This window comes from Salvia splendens, chromosome 9 (genome assembly GCF_004379255.2).
Source record: "Salvia splendens isolate huo1 chromosome 9, SspV2, whole genome shotgun sequence".
NCBI lineage: Eukaryota > Viridiplantae > Streptophyta > Magnoliopsida > Lamiales > Lamiaceae > Salvia > Salvia splendens.
In genome coordinates, this window is record NC_056040.1 from 26,108,395 (window position 1) to 26,130,935 (window position 22,541).

The 22,541-nt window shown below is 39.4% G+C and overlaps 3 protein-coding genes across 3 annotated transcripts; all 3 read left to right on the forward strand.

Annotated features, from left to right (window-relative positions):
- Nucleotides 1-4,458: 4,458 nt before the first annotated feature.
- LOC121749753 (alpha-1,3/1,6-mannosyltransferase ALG2-like) lies at nt 4,459-7,834 on the forward strand. Its single transcript, XM_042144375.1, has 8 exons — nt 4,459-4,597; nt 5,330-5,446; nt 5,538-5,731; nt 5,833-5,938; nt 6,071-6,218; nt 6,349-6,476; nt 7,159-7,325; nt 7,408-7,834. The coding sequence occupies exons 1-8, from the start codon at nt 4,537-4,539 to the stop codon at nt 7,702-7,704; spliced, it is 1,218 nt and encodes a 405-aa protein (XP_042000309.1). The 5' UTR covers nt 4,459-4,536; the 3' UTR covers nt 7,705-7,834.
- A 3,424-nt stretch (nt 7,835-11,258) lies between these two features.
- LOC121746932 (putative F-box protein At1g46840) lies at nt 11,259-13,175 on the forward strand. Its single transcript, XM_042140890.1, has 2 exons — nt 11,259-11,375; nt 11,825-13,175. Exon 2 carries the CDS (start codon nt 11,856-11,858, stop codon nt 12,798-12,800), a length of 945 nt encoding a protein of 314 aa, XP_041996824.1. The 5' UTR covers nt 11,259-11,375; nt 11,825-11,855; the 3' UTR covers nt 12,801-13,175.
- A 3,276-nt stretch (nt 13,176-16,451) lies between these two features.
- On the forward strand, nt 16,452-19,424 carry LOC121748650 (transcription factor KUA1-like). The gene is made up of 3 exons (XM_042143124.1): nt 16,452-16,915; nt 18,246-18,454; nt 18,692-19,424. The coding sequence occupies exons 1-3, from the start codon at nt 16,639-16,641 to the stop codon at nt 19,184-19,186; spliced, it is 981 nt and encodes a 326-aa protein (XP_041999058.1). The 5' UTR covers nt 16,452-16,638; the 3' UTR covers nt 19,187-19,424.
- The last annotated feature ends 3,117 nt before the right edge of the window (nt 19,425-22,541 follow it).

The window sequence follows — 22,541 nt, forward strand, 5'->3', positions numbered from 1 at the left end:
GAAACATTTTCCATTCAATGCTTTTGATAACGATGCTTTTGAGTCGAGTATGCGGCAAGTTTATAATGCCGCTGCAAGAAAATTGAGTCGAACTTCAATGACTCGAGCCGTTGTTCGACAATGCATGGAAAAGAAGGCGCAATTAGGTACGTTTATTATTAACTTAGGGCATACAGTTTCTATTTGTTCTGATGTGTGGACTGATTATTTTTGTAAAAATTCCTATATGGGCATCACTGTGCATTTCGTTGATCACAGTTGGACTTTAAACAAACGTTTGATTGCATTTCGGGAATTTCCCGCACCACACACTGCACAAGCAATTGCTCAATTGATCATTCAAGTTTTGAATGAATTTCAATTGATCAATAAAATTTTTTCAATTGGTTTTGACAATGCTAGCGCTAACACTGCTAGCATAGATGAACTAATCAGTGCATGTTCTCCTGTTATTGATGGCAAATATTTTCATGTGCGATGTATTGCCCATATTTTGAATTTGTGTGTTCAAGATGCGATCGATTTGTGGCAAAAGTATGTTGATCCTATTAGAACTACTGTGAAGTTGATACATAACAAAGCTCCTATTGGTAGAGCTTAGAAGAGATATTGTCATAGTAAGCAATGCAGGTACACCAACTTTCGTTTGGATGTTTCAACTCGTTGGAACTCGACATATGATATGTTGGAGTCGACTTTGAACCACATTGAGTATTTATGTGATTTTTTTAGAAGTTGTCCTCATGTTCCTTCTGATTTGATTTTATACCCGCTTGTTGGGACCACAGCATGGATTTATTTCGATTATTCCGCGCTTTCAAAAATGCCACTGTTGAGTTATCCGGTGTTTATTATCCTACTTCTATGCGCGTTTTGGAGCATTGCATGTATGTGGCAATTGGTTTTAAAACTTGTGTGAAAAATACTCAATTCATTGAGTTGAAGGCAATTTTATTTTTTATGGTTGAAAAGTGGTTAAAATATTTTTCACGTATTCCAAATGTGTTTTTGATTGCAAAATGCTTGGATCCAAAGTGGAAGTTGCATGGTGTTTATAAAATTTTAGACATGTACTATGGTTGTTTGCACGATTTGGATTTTTCTCAACTCCGCGAAATGGGCTTGACAAGAGGAGAATGCTTCGAACTAAGTATTCCGGATGTTGATGAAATCAAACTAAGGTTAGATAGTGCACTTCGTGCTCTCTATGCGGAATATGAAATGCGCTACAACACCGCTCACCAGGTACATGCTCCTCCTAGTCCTTCCACATTTGATTTTGGTGGCGGGGAGTTTAGCAATGTCATGATTGATCCAGACGTAGTATCACAATTGCAAGATCTATACGGTACTACAACCAATAGGACTAGAGCGACTAGTGAGTTAGATATATATTTGGAATCGCGCTCTATTTTTCAAGATGCAGGTCCTCCTACGCAACAAATTGACGTCCTTAATTGGTGGGGAACACATGACAAAGAGTTTCCGATACTATCCATCATGGCTAAGGAGATTTTCGCCGTTCCCGCTCCCACCGTCGCCGTTGAGCAAGCTTTTAGTGTCGGCGGTTGTGTCCTAGACGATAAAAGGAGCAATCTCTCCGCCAAGAACATGGAAGCCACTATGCTACTTGATGATTGGGCAAAGGCGGACATGAGAGCACAAGAGCCGGATTTCGACTTCCGTGTAGAGAGTGATGGTGAAGAATTTTCCTCCGATGGCGATGACGAGGTCAGAAGCGAGAGCACTCAACAATAGCAATGACGGGGGGCGGTGAACGGCGAGCACGGCCGACCAAATAGGTAAGCAAGGTAAGAGAACTACGTGGGCTTTGATTCCTCAATAAAATTGTGGATACGTAGGCACCTCAACTTAAATTTGAAAAGTTTAACTTCGAAAGTTTAAGTTGAGCTCAAGCCCTTTTCAATTATTTTTTTCCCCCCCATTTCATGTTTTTTTATTTACGTTCCGAGTCCGACGACACTTGTAAATTATATTACATTGTTGTATCGCTGAATGTATTGTAATTGTAATGTATCGTTGTTGCGGCTAAGTTGTACTTGAAGATCATTAAAATATATTCCCCATTTGATAAGTATCTTATTGGTGAAAAAGTGGGTATCTTTGGGGCAGATGGTACTGGAACACAAATTTATATATGAAATCTGGATGAATGGGGATCAGATTATAGTTTAAAATGGGAAGCTGGGTTAACTGGCCGCCAATGAACCCAGCTTCCCATTTTAAACTATAATCTGATCCTCATTCATCCAGATTCCATATATAAATTTGTGTTCCAGTACCATCTGCCCCAAAGATACCCACTTTTTCACCAATAAGATATTTATCAAATGGGGAATATATTTTAATGATCTTCAAGTACAACTTAGCCCGCATCCTGAATGATCTATGAAAATTCTTCTCGGAATCAACCCTTTTTTCTTGCAAAATGTTGCCCATTTTCTAAGCAAACACATATCAGCACGCCATATACACATTGCTGCATTTCTAATAGGGGCAATTTGATCTTCCAAAGCAATCAATGCATCTCGAACACACATAGTCAGAACATTATTCTAGCATCTAGCATGGAAAAAATCAGAACAAACTATCTATTAGTGCTAATTTTTTCCATGCTAGATGCTTGAATAGTATTCTGACTATGTGTGTTCGAGATGCATTGATTGCTTTGGAAGATCAAATTGCCCCTATTAGAAATGCAGCAATGTGTATATGGCGTGCTGATATGTGTTTACTTAGAAAATGGGCAACATTTTGCAAGAAAAAAGGGTTGATCCCAAGGTAAGAGAACTACGTGGGCTTTGATTCCTCAATAAAATTGTGGATACGTAGGCAACTCAACTTAAATTTGAAAAGTTTAATTTTGAAAGTTTAAGTTGATCCCAAGCCCTTTTCAATTTTTCCTTTTCCCCCCCATTTCATGTTTTTTTTATTTACCTTCCGAGTCCGACGAGGCGACGACACTTGTAAATTATATTACATTGTTGTATTGTATACTTATGTATTGTAAATTGTAATGTATCGTTGTCCGTTACAACTCAAAATCAATAAAATTTATTTCATTTTCTCCTTATTCGTCTTATTTGTGCTTGAATTATGCATTGTCTTGTTCCGATTTGTTGTATAAAGCCAAATTTCAAATTAAAAAAAAAATTAATTGAACCGCGAAACCGCCTGTTCGAAAACCGGAACCGCCAAAACTGCCGGAAAACCGGCGGTTCCGAACCGGAACCGGAACCGCCGGTTTTCAAACCGGAACCGGAACCGGAACCGTGAAATAGCCTCACGGTCCGGTTCCGCCTCCGCCTCCGCCTCCGCCAAAACCGGAACCGGCGGTTCCGAACCGGAACTGCCGGTTTGCGAACCGTGGGCAACACTACCTACGCCGGACCAGCGGACATGTTCGATGAATACCTACAGATGGGTGAGACGACTGGCCTCACGGTGCTCAGGCAGTTCTGTAAGGGGATCCGGGAAATTTTCGGTGGGGAGTTTCTACGGAAGCCCAACCCGGATGAGTGTGAGCGCCTACTGGATATGCACGGTTCGATGCACGGGTTCCCAGGAATGTGAGGAAGCATCGATTGCATGCATTGGGAGTGGAGGAATTGCCCCGTGGCATGGAAAGGCCAGTTCACTACTGGCTTCAAAAGCAAACATCCAAAGATGATTCTGGAAGCCGTTGCGGACTACCGTCTGTGGATCTGGCATACGTATTTCGGTGTGGCAGGTTCGAACAACGACATCAATGTTCTTCAGTCATCGCCGCTCTTCAACGAGGAGTGCCGGGGGAGGGTCCAGAAATCAGCTTCGTAGCCAACGGTATACAGTACAGTAGGGCCTACTATTTGGCAGATGGGATATATCCGCGCTGGCCCGTATTCGTGAAGACTGTCCGCCAACCGGTTGGACCGAAGAAACAATATTTTGCGCGCAAACAAGAGAGTGCTAGGAAGGATGTTGAGCGGGCTTTTGGTGTCCTCCAATCGTGGTGGGCTATTATACGGTGTCCGGCACGAGTTTGGCACGAAGATGATGTCGCGAATATTATGTTAGCATGTATCATATTGCATAATATGATAATAGAAGATGAAGGCTTTGCGGCAGAGCGGTGGGCACCAGAAGAAGGCGCAAGTACAAGTCACGGTGTTGTTTCCGCGCCGATCCAGATGGGCGTACCACAGAGCAATGAATATTTGATCCAACGCTTCGCTGATATGCGCAGGACCACATCACATAACACACTGCAGGCCGATTTGATTGAAGAAGTGTGAGCACGTAGGGGAGGTGGTGGCGCAGTGTAAACATGTTAGTGATTTGTACTAGCCTAATCCTAATCCTAATCCTAATCCTAATCCTAATCCTAATCCTAATCCTAATCCTATGGATAAAAACTAGGGCGGGGCTATTGGGCGCGGCTTATAGTGGACACTCTTACACTACTTGAGCTATTACAACACCACAGTAGCCTACTGAAGAAAGAACTCTATACTGAAGAAGAGCGTACTGACAGCCATGGATAATAAAGACGCCTCAAAATTAAACATAGCGATTATCCACCCTGATCTTGGAATAGGTAAGATCTCACTATATCTGATCTAACATTTTTCTATATTCGTTCTTTCGCATTGAATTTCGATTTTTAGGTTATCTCTCATGGAATTGGGATATTGTGAGATGAATAGTTAAATCCTGTTTGATTATTGTGATTGAATTGTAATTGAATTGTAATTTATCATGCGTTTAGGTTTTACTATCAAATTTAGGCATTTAACTGGAGACATGATTAAATGTTCAAAATCATAGCAAAAATTTTCCACGTTGATACAGTTGTTTGATGGTGCCTTTTCATTATCACATAATTTTGCTCTGATTAAGAGTTTGAAGTTGTCTCTTTACGGGTATTGAAGAGGATTTTATGTGGCGTTTTTCACTTTTCTGAGAATCTTACTTATGTGATAGATTTGTTTCCTGTATGTAGCAATCTAATTGTATATACATCTATTAATCCTCCACAATGATAGTATTTCATATTTTGTGCAAGAAAACCATTTGTGATTTATGTTAAGTGTGATGCTATGTGGTAAACTTTAATCTTCTTCAGTTTGTGTGATTGTTAATGAGTGTTTCCTTCTTTAAAATGGGATGTAATGTCATGAGAATTATCAAAAGCTTTATTCTACAGAGCCTGTCAATTTGTATCCAGTACTGGAGATGGATTTGGGAAAATATTGAGTATATTGCTTATCCTGGCTTTATTCCATTTAATTCTTTCATTTAACAATGCCTAAGCTTTCCACAATGTTAGGTGGAGCGGAGAGGTTAATTGTCGATGCTGCTGTAGAGCTCTCATCTAACGGTCACAATGTTCATATATTTACATCACATCACGACAAAATGCGTTGTTTTGAGGAGACAGTGTCTGGTTTGTACAGCTTTTCTTTTATTCTCTTGAATGCATATATGCGTGGTTTTGTATGGATTTTATGTTTTTAATAATAATTGAACACGGGCAGGTATCTTTCCAGTTACTGTGTACGGCGCTTTTCTTCCCCGACATATTTTTTATCGTCTCCATGCAGTCTGTGCTTATCTGCGGTGTATCTTTATTGCTCTTTGTGTATTATTTTTATATCCGTCTTTTGACATTTTACTGGTGGATCAAGTCTCCATTGTCATCCCGCTGATGAAGTTGAAAAAGCTATCCAAGGTTAAGGACCACTTAAAATGACTCATTACTCTACTTTTACTGTAATCTGTTCATAATAATGTACATGTTCTGAACTTTCTTTCTCTCTGTTTTTTGTCTAGGTAATATTTTATTGCCATTTTCCAGACCTATTACTGGCTCAACACACAACCATTCTTAGGAGAATCTATCGGATGCCCATAGATTTTCTAGAAGAAATGACAACTGGTATGGTCAAGCTTTTGTTTACTTTTATGCCCATCTTTTTTTTATCATCTTTGTATGCATCTTTGTTTTGTTTTAGATTGCACACATGCTATTTTTATTTTCTTGTGGACTCATCTGTTTGGTCTATTGTAGGTATGGCTGATTTAATTCTTGTAAACAGCAAATTTACTTCATCTACATTTGCAAAGACTTTCAAGCAATTAAACTCACGAGGGGTTAGACCTGCCGTGCTTTATCCAGCGGTTAACGTGGATCAGTGTGACAAACCTAGTGCTTCTAAGTAACATACATTACCTAATCTCTTGTTATCTTTAAGTTATACTATGATTGTTAAAAGGAGTCATATTACATTTTGAATTTACCTCACTTCCGGAAGCACAAAACATGACAGAAAACACATTTCTTTACAGGTTGACATTTCTTTCTATCAATCGGTTTGAAAGGAAAAAGAACATTGAACTAGCTATATCTGCTTTTGCTATGCTATACAATAGTCTACAGCATGATAACAGAGAGGAGCTTTCTTTGGTTATTGCAGGTAAGGTTCATCTCTTATCTTAAGTATGTGTATCAGAAAGATTTAACTTCTGACTTTTCTGTTATTTCACCTGTTCCTTTGTTAGTCAAGAATTGTATGGCATGCAAGTATCTTTCAACGTGCATGAATATGACAAATTATATGAAACCTGGTGGAATTTGCTTCACGCAAATTGAATCATTATACTGATTTTGTCGCAAAGGGGTCATCATATAACACCTCAAGTTATTTCATACATATATGTCCTGTACGTTCATGTGTAAGAAGCTCTTGCTTCTTTCCTATGTGTTCTAATTTTATTTGTGTTTCAACTTGTGAAGATTCATACTTCGCTGACTTCTGAAGCTGTTCACAGAGACATGTCTTTGATTAATGGATAACAAGATCATATGTTTTGAATCTCTTAAGTCTCATTTGATATTCCTTTGTTTATGTTTCTGGAAGTATCTTAGACAGCAAACTTAGAATCATTAAGCTTGTAGAAATTTACTTATTGATCCTTTAACAAATACTTTAGTCCTTTGAATAGAACACTTTGTTCATTTCCGGTTCTCACTAGTACCAGATTGCACACGGTTTCTCATTTCAGTTTCGACTGTCTTAAAACTCGATAGATTCTTAATGAGTTTCTGAATCTATGGCTGGTGCCGGATGCTTAGAATCTTCTGTACTTGTATGCCAGGTGGCTTTGATAAACGGCTGAGGGAGAACGTCGAGTATTTGGAGGAACTGAAAACCTTGGCAGAAAGGGAAGGGGTCTCGGACCGTGTCCAATTCATCACGTCTTGTTCTACACCTGAACGTAACACTCTTCTTTCACAGTGCCTCTGTGTGCTCTACACACCCAAGGTCTGCAATATTGAACGCTCTTCAGATTTGATCGATTGATTAGCTTTACTATAACCCTCCTAAGATGACATTAGCTGTGCAGGACGAGCATTTTGGCATCGTCCCGATAGAAGCCATGGCTGCCCACAAACCAGTAGTCGCGTGCAATAGTGGGGGTCCAGTCGAGTCAATAAAGAACGGAGTAACAGGATACCTCTGTGAGCCTACCCCTCAAGAATTCTCGGTTGCCATGTCTAAATTTGTTTGTGATCCTCAGTTGTCGACAACCATGGGGGTGGAGGCACGGCAGCATGTGGTGGAGACATTCTCTACGAAGTCATTCGGTCAGCGCCTAAATGCCTATGTTGTCGATACTGCTCTTCATAGAAAGAAAGAGTGAAGTGAATATAGCAGCAATCAAGATTGTGATTCTAACTCTAGATTCTTCTTCGCAACCATACTAAAGTTTTGCTCATTTTTACCTATTTTGAGATTATTTAACACAGAATTACTTCTCGTTGCCATATAAATCTCTCTCAACAAAAGCACAGACACATACAATATTAAGTGTCGTGGATCGATCCTAATGAAGCTTAATAAATTCTGATTGGATTTAATTAGGCGGATGTACATAAATTTTTTGCCCCAAGATAAAGTGTTTTGTGATTCACCTTTACTTTACCGCAGCAAATTCAATCTAGAAAGTAAAGTAAGAGAAATATTAATATAATCTATAAAGTAAAGTAAGAGAAATATTAATATAGAAGAGCCTTCTATATTATGCTTTCTTATTTTACTTTCTATCTACTTTTAATTATTTGAGATAGGACGGATGAGATAAGACGGAGAGAGTATTAGTTGGTTTCGACTACACTCTCGTGTGTCAATAGTTTGAGGATGCGATATAAAAATTGAAGGTTTTGAATGTAATCAATTGTACAAAAATAATGTCAAACTTTATGTTTTCGTCTTCTGTAATCACTTCCAATAATGCTTATGTATTAAAAAATGATTGAAAACCTACATGGGTTTCAATAGTAATAATCAATTTCATTCAACTCCCACTATAAGGAGTACTGCTATCTCCGTCCGCCATTAAATGTCCATTTATCTTTTTTCACCCGTCTGCTAATAAATGTCTCATTTCACTTTTACTATATATAGTAAGTGGACCATACATTCCACTCACATTTTATTATAAAACCAATATATAAAGTAAGTCTCACATTCCACTAACTTTTTCTATCCACTATACTACATAAAGTTAAACAATTTCTTAAAATCTGTGCCGGTCAAATATGAGACATTTATTCACGAACGAATGGAGTATTTTATACTAGTACTCATAATGCTTCAACAAACTTCATATTTTAATTCTTGTCATATTATTAACATATACGTTATATTTAGTAAATCATGTTCCTTCCGTTTCCCTAAAATAGATTTTTTTTCCTTTTTAGTTTGTTACCTAAAAATTGGAACTTTTTATTTTAATAATGAACTCCACACTCCATTAACACTAATACCACTAATTTTTCTCATCATCTCTCTTACTTTATCAACTTTGCATTAAAATCCGTGTAATTTCAAAAGTTCTTATTTTTAAAAACGGAGAGAATTATTATTATTATTATTATTATTATATTTTAAAAAAATTAAGTACATTTTCATGTTCTAATGGCGGGAAAATCGTCTTCTAAACTGGCGGGAAAATCGTCAGGTTTATTTAGGGTGTCCACTATAAGGTGGACACGCCCAATAGTCTCACCCCAGTTTTTGTCCATAGCCCCAATTTTGTTGTCCACAGCCCCAAAATTCTATTTTCGCCACTATAGTGGACACCTCCAATAGCCCTCAAATTTTATAATCAATTTTCATTTTAAAATATTTTTAGTTTCAATCAAATGTAATTTAAATAATCGCAGTGTAAATAACTAGAAAACGAGGTAATTAAGGCCGAATATTCGTTGTATTGCAAACCGGTAAAATTATACAACGAATAATTAAAATAAAATACAACTACAAAACTCCGCCACCGTCTACTCGGTGTCGGAGTCGGCTTCCTCGTCTTCCTCTTCTTCTTCTTCTTCTTCTTCTTCTTCTTCTTCTTCTTCTTCTTCTTCTTCTTCTTCTTCTTCTTCTTCTTCTTCTTCTTCTTCTTCTTCTTCTTCTTCTCCTCCTCCTCCTCCTCCTCCTCTCTCGCTGCTGCCGGCCGCGGTATCCCCAGGCGCATTATCAACCAACCCCAGTCGACTCTCAATCCGAGTGATGAGCCTCTTGTAGACGTTCTTGACGTACGAGTCAGTTTCCCCTGCGTATGACCTGCATACGTCTTGCAGTTGTTGCATCAACTGCACGTCTATGGTATTGGCCAATACCTCGTGGGGTTGCACCGTGGGCTGTGGGATTGGGGCGGGCTGGTGGATGCGCGATCCGGACGCGCAGGCCGATAGGCGGGAGGCACTTCTACCCCCTCTGGCGCTGCGGATAGAGGCATGTTGTCCCATGGGCCGTCGTCGCCTAGTGTGAGTATCGGCTGGCTCTTCGACTTGTTTGTCGGACTGCTCGAACTCTTGCGAGCCGCTTCCACTGCTGTAGTCGCCGGCAAGGTTGTGCCTTGTGCGCTTTGGCCCAAGAGCTGTTCCCACCTCGTGTGCCACGATCGACCTGAATTTCGGACAATCCGCGAGGACAAGATACTCTTCCCACAAGGTGAACTTCGGCCAGCCCTCCATGTGGTATTGGCCCTCAGACAGGTTCTTAACATCTGCTGCGATGTGGCCACTCTCAGCGTGGCGAAGGTTGTTCTCATATATGGACGCAAACCGCTTGGTCGCATGGAGAATCCTACCCCACTTTTTTCGGAGCTGTTCTGGGTCACGCATCTCGGCGCCTCCTCGTATGCAAACATGACGCGCCTCCAAAAGCTCCCCTCGGCCTGATCTGTGCCCACCACAGGGTCCGAAGTGATAGCATCCCAAGCCTTCGCCACGACAATGCTCTCGACTTTGGTGTATGGCTTGCCCCGGTTGGACCCAGAACCAGAGCCACCGCTACCGCCAGTGCCACTGCCCTCGCCACTCAGAATGCCGGCCCCGCTGCCCGTGCGCCCACCGACGTGGCCGGTGCCACGACTGCCGCCTCCGCCCCGACTGCCGCTACCTCCTCGGGTGGGAACGGGCGTTTCCACCCGTGCTGCCGGCGTATCTGGGATGCCAGAACTGAGCAGACCCATCATAGTATCAAATGTGTCTTGATCTGCTTCGGTGAACGGAGATTGGCTGGCTTGGAAAGGGGAACTCGGACTCGGCTGGTGAAGCGCGTCTAAGTTGGGTCTGTAATCTCCAAATGCGGAACAACTCAGATTCCGCTGTAAAGGTGGCGGAGTTGGAGAAGACCTCCACGACTGAGATGGAGGAAGGGGTGGACTCGATACCCACGGTGGGGGAGATTGATTCCAACTCCAATGCTGGGACGGAGGCGCATATCCGCCAAAGCCCGACGGCTAAGAAGCATATCCGCCTGGACCTGATGGATGCGAAGGATAGGCCGAGGGGTTTGATGGATTGCTGCCATATCCCGATTCCTGAGAGTCGGGTGATTCGTCGTCTTCTCGGTGCATTTTTTAGAGAGTGGTTGTGTAGATAGTGAGTGAATGGATTTTGTGAAAATGGTGAAAAATAGGTGGTGGGGAGTGATATTTATAGAGGAAAAAAAATAATTTAAAATCGCGACCGCATGCGCCGCGTCGGATGTCCGCACTATAGTCGCCGCGCCTATAGGTGCGGCTATGTCCCCCCGCCGCGTCCTCGCCCCGCACCCGGCGATCGCCCGTCCGCCCACCCTCACCACGTCCGCCGCGTCCGCCCCCGGGGCGGACAACCTCGCCACTATAGTCCGCCCGCCGACCGCCCACCGCCCACCCTCGCGGCTATAGCCGCGTCCACTTCATAGTGGACACTCTTTATCTCATTACCATTTTGACCCATTTTCACTCAAGCACACATACAGAGACGACTGAAGCGGCGCCGCTCTCAAGATACGCCGTCTCCACCGCATTTCCCGCAGAAGGTGAACGACGTTTCTTATTCAACGCTCGACACTTTCTATCACTCTGTTTTTAGCCCATTTCCTATCTGCTATGCCTTTGTTTTTTGGATTTCGCAGCAAATTGAAGATTGTTTTACTCTTTCTTAGGCGTTGTTGTAAAACTATAGCTTCCATGTATTTTTATTGTTGTGGATATCGTTTTAGCGGTAACAATTTGATGAATTAAGTATTGTGTAATGCGTTAGGGTTCTAGGCTTATATTCAATTTTTTCTGTAATCCTGCATTTTGATATTTTAATATTAAGATTAAGATTGTGTTGCTGCAGATTTTTGTTCATTTATAACCTAAATTATTTTTGTGGAATGGATTAGGGATTAGGCCTACATTCAGTTTTTGTAATATTAGGATTTGGAGACCTACATTTTGATTAGATGTTGTAAATTACACTTTTTTTTTGTTAATGATGAAGGTGAAAGATGAAAACTGGTGATAATTCATAAATGGGGGAAGATTTCTTCAAATATCTACCGTCAACAATCATAATAAATATCCTCTCAAGACTCTCCACTCGAGCAGTTATGGACTGCAAGTGTGTTTGTAAGCCATGGCTCGGTCTGCTCACTACTCCTGAGTTTGTGAATTCACATATGTCTAGATCAGTCCCGGGCATTGTTGTTGAATCATGCTCACCACACTCGTGCAAAACCATTGAATTTGTGGATGAGCTTGACCTCAACTTTGATAAGAAGCATAGTTCGGAAGCAATCTTCAACTTCGATGAGAAGCATCGTTGGGAAGTTACCTTCAACTTCAGATTCCCTTTTGATGGATATATTATTAGTTCAGCTAATGGTTTGATCTTTCTAAGAGACTTTGGATTTGATCATGATGATTTTATCCGGTGGAATCCAATCACACGTGACTCTATCAAGCTCCCTTGTCCTAGACAAACCTCACCAAAAGTTCGGAATGCCTTGGATAATTTCGGATTTGGAGTGAGCGGAACTACTGGACAATGTAAGGTGGTTAGGATTTTCGCTGAAACACCACGACGACGAGAGGGTTTCGAAAATGCTTGCCAAGTATACACAGTTGGAACTGGAACTTGGAGAAATGTTCCCTTTGGTAAGCCGCTCAGGTTTTGTGACGACACTAGAGGGGTACATTTAAATGGAAATCTTTATTGGATGGTAGCGAAAAGAACAAAAGGCTTTTGTAGATGGATTTCTTGCTTTGATCTTGAAACAGAACTTTTTAGCACCTTCGCTGCACCTCCTCCTCATGGTAGAGATATTCTCTTTGGTAGGTCACTCTGTGTTTTGAGGGATTGCCTTTGTGTAAACGACATTTCACACTATGGGTGCGACCTTTCAGACAAAGACGAAGGGTGTGACCTTTCAGACGAAGACGAAGGGTGCGACCTTCCAATGAAGGGTGCGTTATAGTCTGGTTGATGAAGGAAGATGACCACAGTTGGACAAAGATATTTATCATCCCCGAAGTTGAACGACTTGCTGGTATAGGTCATATTTGGCCGATTATATTTTTGAAAATGGTGACGCTTTGATGGAATGGGATGATGGCATGATATTCTACTACTCCAACATGATAGAAAATGTGTACTACGAGATCAAGTCTATAGAGGGTCATGATCCCTCTACGATCATGTATGCCTCAAGCTTTATCTCTCTCAAGAGTTTTGCGATGGAGAATGTAAGCTCACTAGCTCATTTTGAGTTGTGACTGTGTAGTTTCTTTCATGTCTGATGGTGAAATGCTTGAATGCTGAGGAACATTAGAGATTGAACCTCTTTTGCTAAGATAGTATTTGTAGTTTCTTGGTTTTATTTTGAGATCTGGAGTAGCTTTCTTGCTACTAATATATGAAAATGCTGGATCTTTAGGGCCAATTCAGATTGATGAATAAATTATTGTGTTAGATATCTAAGCTATTAATTTGATTAAAATTTAATTTTGCAATTCTAGAAAAAAAACCCAATGAATAGTCGTCATTGTTACATAATATTACTAGTCTACTACTAATTTCCAAACCTCTAGTATGATAACCTTGAAAAAAATACCCCTTCACAAATAGTGTGTGCCTAGTGGCTTGGTGATCCTCCAACTTGAAGAGACTACACTTGAGTGTGTGATGTGACACAAACGTTCGGGGGATCAAGCTTCGGATGTGGATGCTTCCAGTCTTATTTGACGACATGGATGCTCTCAATTGGATCCTGAGGGCCGATAAACTCTTCAATGGTCAATCATATGGATCTCGCACTCATTGCCTTATCTGGTCCAATCCTTATGTGGATTTGAATTCTCAGGCAACGATTTCCTTCACTCTTGTAGGATCAATTTCGCTACTGGATTCATACGATCACACATAACTAGTACTACGATCACTCATAACTAGTACAAGAAGCATTTGGTTGCAGGAACATGTTTCCGTTGCAATCTTCGATACAACCTTACTTGCCATTTTCCTCCAAAAACCATACAAGTCATCATAGATATCTGGAGGAATATTCCAAGAATGCTGGTCTCTCTAGTGACGTTGCCCCGACCAAGCTTGGGCCAAAAGACTATGGTGAGACGCACTACACTTCGTGGACTCGATCCCAACCCTGAGGACAAGGTTATTTAAAAAAAACAATTGATGGTATCAATCAATGAATGGATAAGGACATGCTTCTTAGCCATTTGTCATTCCATTAACATCTGTATTTCATTTAGGGTTGCCCCTAAACCCTATTCCATTTCGTCATGTCAAGTAGTATGATCTTAACATACTAACGTATAACTTTGTTTGCCCCAAATTAATTGAATCGTATTTCATATTGAAAATTTTCGAGTTAAATGAGCCATTTGAATTTTTTATGACACTATTAACATTTTTAATCTCTCCTATTTATTTTATTGCCACTAATTTATTATATATTCCATCCCCACTAAACTAATTACATCTCACTTAACATGATATAGGCACTTACTATAATGCAATATTTTTGTTATTATAAAATTATGACGATATAAGTTGTAGGTGAGAACTTAGTAGTTAGAAGCTCCTTAAAACAACCACACATCCTCTTAATGACATGTTCGCATGAGGTTTCTTCGATTGTTTTGGTTTGGGAGGCCACTATATCTTTGTTGTCTACTAATCTTACTTATTTTGTGGGGTTTTATAGTTATACCCCAGCTAAAATTAAAATAAAATAAAATAAAATAAAATAAAATAAAATAAAAATACAAGGGCCCCTTGTATTTTGAACGCATGTGCAATGAGTCAGTCAAATAATAAAGTTGAACGCTGAATGATGAAAATGTTCATCGAACAATTCATTTTGGGGAAAATATTGTTTTCTATAAATGTAGTAATGATACAATAATTCTACTGAAAAATTGGCATGGCACCAAAATATAATTAAAATAGAGGTGAAAATAAGGAATGTATTAAAGCGGGTGGAACATGGTGGGGCACATCTATACTTATCTTTATGGATCATCTAATTTTTTGGTGTAAAAAGTTTGGTAGGAAGCAGTCTTCTCTTCACCAACGCGCTCATAATCATCTCCTATGTTCACACACACCATACCACGTGTTACAAAACCTTAATCTTTCTACCGCTCGATCAACTAACACACACGAATCATATAATCATATATAATTTAATTGATAACATATTTTCTAATCACCATAAAAGTGATCAATTATTAATCATATTTAATTTACAACTAAAACACACACACGATATAAAACGGAAATTGTCAAATATTTTAGCTGTCATTTTAACTAAGAAAATGGAATGGTCAGAATTCAGAAACGCGCTATTTTAATGCAGAGCACTATATTTATATCTTTTAATTCTTATAATAGTATTTAATTAATAATTCAGGTTATATTTTTGGCTTTGAACTAGTAGATTCGGCTGTATAATTAAATAGTACTACCGCTAGTCATATGATTATAATTATGCATGGATTTAAAATACAAAATAAGATTACGAATTGTTGTAGTTTTATGATATATTAATTGATAGTATAACTCTAAGAATAATTTCAAATATTTTTTTCCACCTATATTTTGTTAGTTTTTTTTTGAAGTTCGATGCATCATAAATTTTAGTTAATACTCGAGTACTAGTGTAACATTATAAGAGTTCTGAAATTCATTGTTTGTTAAATTTAGGGTTCTTTCATACGAATTAAGGGTTTATATTTACGTTGTATTAATTTATTATTATACGATAAAAAAAAGAAAATAAAATAAAAAATATAAAAATACAAATAAATTGTCATTTAATGTCTATCTTTATTCCAACTCTACCTTTATTTAATTCCTATCATTAGAAGGAGATCTTCATTTCATTTAATATTTGCCTCATAGAATATTCTTAGTATTTATTGAGGGGACTCGCATCAAATATCAATTCACATTTGAACAAATGGAGAACACACTAGCATCAAGTTGCAAAAATTTTAAATTGAACCACTAAAAACTGTTAAATGTTACAAAAATGAAGCTTCAATTAATTTGCATAAGCAATTAAAAAATGAAGATTTGGTTTTAAGCAAAAAAAAAATGAAGATTTGGTTTTATCCGGTGGGCCGATGATATAATCTCGATGTCTCATTTTGACTCTTTTAAAAATATATTATGACTCTTTATGTGAAATATTAACAAGAATAATAAAGCTACATCTCATTTTAATTAAGCACGAATTTAAATGATACAAATAATAGTTAATAGAAAAAAATTAATGAAATGAGCATTATATTTTTATATACTACTACGTATTAAATATATAAACAAAATAAATTAGTGGCATATGAGATTTATTCTATAAAAATTTTTAAAAAAAGTTCCAAAATAGCTATACTACTAAGAGCAATTCCAAAGAAAAAAAAAAATTTCTCACTTATCTTATGAGTTCAAAAGGTAAGTAGTATATCTTAAAAAATAATAGATTCTAAATTAAAGAAGCTATAATATCTTTTCAAATCATTTCCATAAGAAAACAACTTTTTATAAAAGAAATGTAAACATGATAATATATTAATATTTTTAATTTCCATTTCACACTTCTCTCTGTCTCCATTGGATCAGACTTTCTCTCTCTCTCTATATCTATATCTGTAGTAACCACAAAGCGCAGAGACCAAACCAGACCAGACCTTCGGTTTAGCCACAAAACCAATATTAAACATAAAAAAAAACACACATGCCCGATGTTCTCTCGGATCTCGTAATTGTACCAAAAAATCCAACAAACGGAAATGACGAGGCGGTGCTCGCATTGCAGCCACAACGGCCACAACTCCCGCACCTGTCCCAATCGAGGCGTCAAGCTTTTCGGTGTCCGATTGACTGATGGTTCGATTCGGAAGAGCGCTAGTATGGGAAACTTGACCCATTACATGGGCGGCGGCGGCGGAAGTGGAAGCGCTGCTCATAACTCCCCCGCTGACACCCCTGACCACCCCTCTCCCGCCGATGGCTACGCTTCTGAAGACTTCGTCGCTGGCTCCTCTTCCAGCCGTGAGAGGAAAAAAGGTTATTTATTTATTCGCTTATTAGGTTTTGTGATTGTAATTTGGGGTATGTGTTTGGATCTGATTACTTTTGATTTAGTGTTGATTTTGGATAAATTGAATCAGAATTGAACGAGCTTTTACTGTTTTTGGGTTTAGTGTAGAGTGTTAGAGCTTTTTGATATATGTATCCATATTAATTTGCTACTCACCCCCTTAAAAGGCATGTTATTCAATTTGTGTGCTATTCTGATTTTATGTGTCTGCCCTGCTTGATTTTTAGGCTTATTTTGGTTTCTGAATTCAAGTGCTTGAATGATTTGGGAAGAATGTGAAACTAATGTGACTGTTTTTCATCATGATCATATGTGATTTTTGCCTCTTATGGAATTTAATTGTGCTCTCGCGCATGCATCTGTGGTTGGACTTCTTGGAAACTCCTTGAAAAAAACTGAAATTTGTGTTAATGATATGATCTAAAATCTTGGAATAAAGGGGAACAAGAGATAATGAAAACTGGTTTTTGTGGTGTTCTATTTCTTCTGTTTCTGTAGAGAATAGAATGATAGGACGAATATCCGACATATTTGTTTGTTAAATTTCAATGTCCTAACCATTCCTGAAAATCTGTCTCTACTTTGGGCATCCATGATGGCAGCTTTGAATGCCAATACACAGGGAAAAGGACATAAGAACGAAACATGGATCCTGAAAATGATTATATGCAGAACTAAGATAATCAAAATTTGAGCAAAATAACCGAGTTATGTGGAATAAATTTGTAATATTCAATGCTTATACTTTAAAAGGGAAAGTCGAAGATGTAAGCTGAAGTTTTTGGGGCGGGGTCAGGTTAAGGTTTCAACAGGCCCGGTCCTGAGTTTTTATTGGCCCGGGGCGGAACTAAAAGAGGGGCCCCATAATAATACTATAAACTAATAGTAACAATAACAACAGTAGTAATAAAACACTTCAATACATCCAAGACAATATTTATAGCATACAATTTATATTATTACCTTAAAAGTTTGGACCTGGCCCAGTAGCATGTATATACTCATGTATGTATTTGGATTTTGGAGGCCCCAACGTTTTGGGGGCCCGGGGCGGGGGCACTGCTCGACCCCCCCCAGGGCCGGGCCTGGGTTTCAATGATGTGCTGAAACTATGGGTGGGTCATACGGTATCTTTTGTTCATGATCAAATTTCAGTTTATATTACCCTTAACGCTTGTTATAGCTATTCAAGAAGTTGGTTCCATTCAATGATTCCACCGTTCTGTTTTTATTTTTTCTCGTTGTTTTTATATATGGTCTTTTCCTTTTCCTTTACTTTGTACTTTTATTTTCCAGGAGTGCCTTGGACAGAAGAGGAACATAGGTTATTTCTGATTGGCTTGCAAAAGCTTGGTAAAGGTGATTGGCGTGGCATTGCACGGAATTATGTGGTCTCTAGAACACCCACTCAGGTTGCTAGCCATGCCCAAAAGTACTTCATCAGACAAAGTAACGTGTCAAGGAGAAAGAGACGCTCAAGCCTATTTGATATTGTTGCTGACGAAGTAAGCCTCCTTATTTCTCAACACTACGTATATCTTTACACATTTAGTAGGCCCTTAATGACTCTTAGCTATATGCAAAACAAGATGTATGCTTATGGAACAGGGGGCTCCAGTTATCCACTTTTTTCTTGGAAAAAGTTTATCGATCTGATTATAGGCAGATGATAGATATAGACCATGTTAAGCTCTGTAAAATGCCATCCATATTATTCAAATGTTGAATTTCTTCTTCTGCAGTCCGCCGATACTACTGTTATGTCAAGAGATTTTTTCCCTGTGAATCCTTCTCAAGCCGAGACACAAAGCAGCGCTCCAGCAGCTCCTACTGCTGTAGATGAAGACTGTGAATCCATGGGATCTGCAAACTCCAACGACGGGGACACTGCTCCGACAAACCCGGAGGGCTCTCAATATCCTTACCCTGTCATGTATCCTGCTTATGTCGCTCCTCTCTTCCCGTTGCCTGTCCAATTTTGGCCAGGATACAATACGGAGCCTGCCATAGCAGAAGCCCATGAAGTGGTGAAGCCAACTGCTGTGCATTCGAAGAGCCCTATTAATGTGGACGAGCTCGTTGGCATGTCAAATCTAAGCTTAGGGGAATCCATCGGAGATGGCGGGCCATCAGCCCTCTCCCTTAAACTTGTCGAGGGCTCTGCGAGGCCATCTGCGTTTCAGGCTAACCCAGCTTCCGGCACTTCAGACATGAGTCATAATCCGATTCACGCCTAGAATGCAGGAAATGACATGTTGGTTGTCGTTGTTAATAGAAGATGATAGTGTTTAGAGTGGGTTTTGTTAAGTTATAATTTTATTTGTTAGGTTGTCATAATAAGTGTGTTTTAGGAAGGATTAACTCAACCTCAACTTAGCTTTGTATACACCAGAAAACTTGTTTTTCTAATTATTTGAATCTTTCACAACTAATGTGCATACTAATAACTTATATGATGTGTATATATTTCTTCAAGTTTCTTCAATGATTTAACACTTCTTGTATTGATCTCACGAGTGGTTGTCATTGTTTGACTGTTTGTAAATGTATCATCAACCATTTGATATGGAATATAGAAAAAAATATGCAAGTACATTATTAAAACTTGTTATTACATTATAAAATCTAGTCCATATTTTACTTCATCCGCTAAAAATTAAAACATTTGAGACAACCTGATTTTTAATGCATAATTGCTAAAATAAGAGATATAGAAAGAAAAAAAATAATTAGATTATTGTTAATGGAGAGTGGGGACAACCTCATTAGAGAAAAAGAAATTACCAAAAATAGGAAGAAGCTATTTTATGAAAAAAGTCTCTATTTAATGGGACAGATGGAGTATTACAAAACTAGAACTTGTTATAACGTGATTAAAACTTCATCACGATTCAAATGTAAAAGATAAAATTAAAGTGTAATACTGTTTTAAATATTAAAAATAATAGCTTCTTAACGAGTCATCCGAACATATCTCGAAATTTTCAAATCTTTATTGGATCAATCTGATAGGGATCCAAACCCAATAAAACTTGACCCAAACCTATTTATTTCGTGTATGCTGCCCTAAATGCAATGCTATTTCCATCTATTTATATCGCCAATGTTTGGAGTATTATCTACAAACAAAAGAGAAGAATAATAGTATAACTTTGAGTAGGCTAGGATGCTATCTACTTCTAGATTGGATATATCCCATAATATGACCTTATCAAAAGTTTCGATGCCTTTATTTTTTAACTTTTATTAAAAGTTATAATCTCATAGTGCATTAGTACATTGACCAATTTAAAAGATTAAGACTTTACTGGATTTTCGAATAACTAATTTTGTTTCATTTGATGATAATGTAATTTTTTGAATATATGAGATTCATGTATACTCCAGATTTGTCTTATTAGAGCATCCGCAATGCGTCTCGCAGGCGTCTCGGTCTCGGAGAGACGATACGGCCGCGAGACAGCGTTGCAGCCTTCCGGTCCCGTCTCGCCGAGCGTCTGCTCGCGCGACAGCTCGCCACATGGCGCGCGCTGGCGCTAGGCGTGACGCCCACTCGCCGACCCGCGAGTTGACATCGTCACGCTGACGCAATAAATCATTTTTTTTATTAAAAATTCGATTTTAATAAAAAAAATTTAAAAATTAAATAAATGGTAATATTACCGTTGAACGGTAATTTTTTTTTATGTTTTTCTTATTTTTTTTCTTTTTTTACTCTATAAATACTCCTATTTCATCCTTTTTATACACACAAACACACATCTATTATTCTCAAATCATCTCCATTTCCTCTCCAATTTTCATCTCACATCTCCAATTTTCATCACAAAATGTCCGGCGACGGAAACTCCGGCGGCTTTGACATAAACACGTTTGGCGACGGGGGGCATGTACAATGTCTTGGGTGGTTCTGGTTCCGGTTCCGGTTCCGGTTCGTCGACGCCGGGCACCCAAGGCTCGTCGAGGCCGGCGGCGTACCAACCACCCCATTTTGATGTCGATGCATACGCTCGTCCCTCCGCCCCGAGGTATTCGCAGGGATTATCCCAAATTAGGGAGGATTATCCGGATCAACCCAATCCGGAAGGAGGACGAGGCGGTGGAAGCTCCAGGGGTCGCGCATTCGACGCCGTGGAGGAAGAGGAGGAGGCGGCCGAGGAGGAGGATATAGGCCGTCATCTATACAGCCGGGCGGACATGATGACTCTGTTCAACGCTTGAGTCAGCGTCTAGTACGATCCCATTGTCAGGAATCAACAAACCGGCAAGTATTTTTGGGAAAAGGTCACCGCCGTCTACAACGAGAACAAGCCGGCTAGGTCCCGCCGCCGCACCCTGAAGATGCTCCGCAAACATTTTGACAGCGTCGACAGAGATGTCAAAAATTTTTGCGGCATCTACAAGAATGAAGCAGCTTAATACCAAAGCGGAGCCAGTGGAACCGACATTATGAGAGCGGCTTTGCGAGTCTTCTTTGACGACAAGGTCAAAGAATTCAAACATGTCGATGTTTGGGAGGCCGTCAAAGACATTGAAAGGTGGGCCGGCGGTGTCCAGTCCAGCCAGGGCTCGAGCTCGAAGTGCACGAAGTACACGGCGGGTGGCCAATACTCGTCTAGTGAGGGCGGTTCAGGCAGCGCCTCACAAGAGGTTGCCTCACAAGAGGTTGAGGGCACGGCCACCGATGCAGGGGGCTCCTCCCGTGGGCGCTGTCGGCCGCAAGGGACCAAGGCTGCGAAGGCGGCTAGAGGGAGGAGGGGCTGAAGCAAATCAAGCCAGGCGGGCTCGGGCTCGAACACCCTATTGTCTATGTTCTTGACCGCCACGATGACGGACACTTCCCGCATGACGCCTCCACAATATCAAGCCTATCTTGCCGGAATTGAGTATATGGCAAGACAAATTGGTATTCCGCCTCCAGGTAGCTTGAGTGCACCGCCACCGCCTTCGGGGGATGATTCGCCGGCGGAGTAGTTTTTATAATTTCTATAAAATTATATTTTAAATTATGTCTTTTTTTATTTATTTTGCCACGAATTTAATTATGTATTTTTTTTAGGATTTTAAGTTGTAATTTTATTTTATTTAATGAAGTGTGTTTTTATTAATTGAATTTGTTGGAAATAAAAATAAAAAATGAAATTGAATGAATAGTTAAGGGATGAAATGATTAAGAGACAGATAAGAGATGAAGGGTTGTAGGTGTTGTCTCTTAGTTAAGAGATGGAGTGAAAAGTACAGTGGGGTCTATGAATAGTTAAGAGATGAGACGGTTAACAGACGAATAAGAGACAGCGTTGCGGATGGCCTTAGGAGCGCACGATAATAATTATGTTTGCTTCGAAGAAAGAGCAAATTTCGGCAACAGTGTTATTACAAATTTTTTGATGGCCTATCTATTTTCATGTGACATATACATATGTCTAAGTTTTTTTATTTATGATTTTAGAGAAATTTGTGATTTATGATGGCCAATCATTATTGATTTTTTGAAAGTATATGAAAATGGCAATTTTGTTGGTATCAAACCTATAATGTTGCAATTAGCATAATATCGTCCACAGAATTATTTGCACAAACAATGAAGGGGAA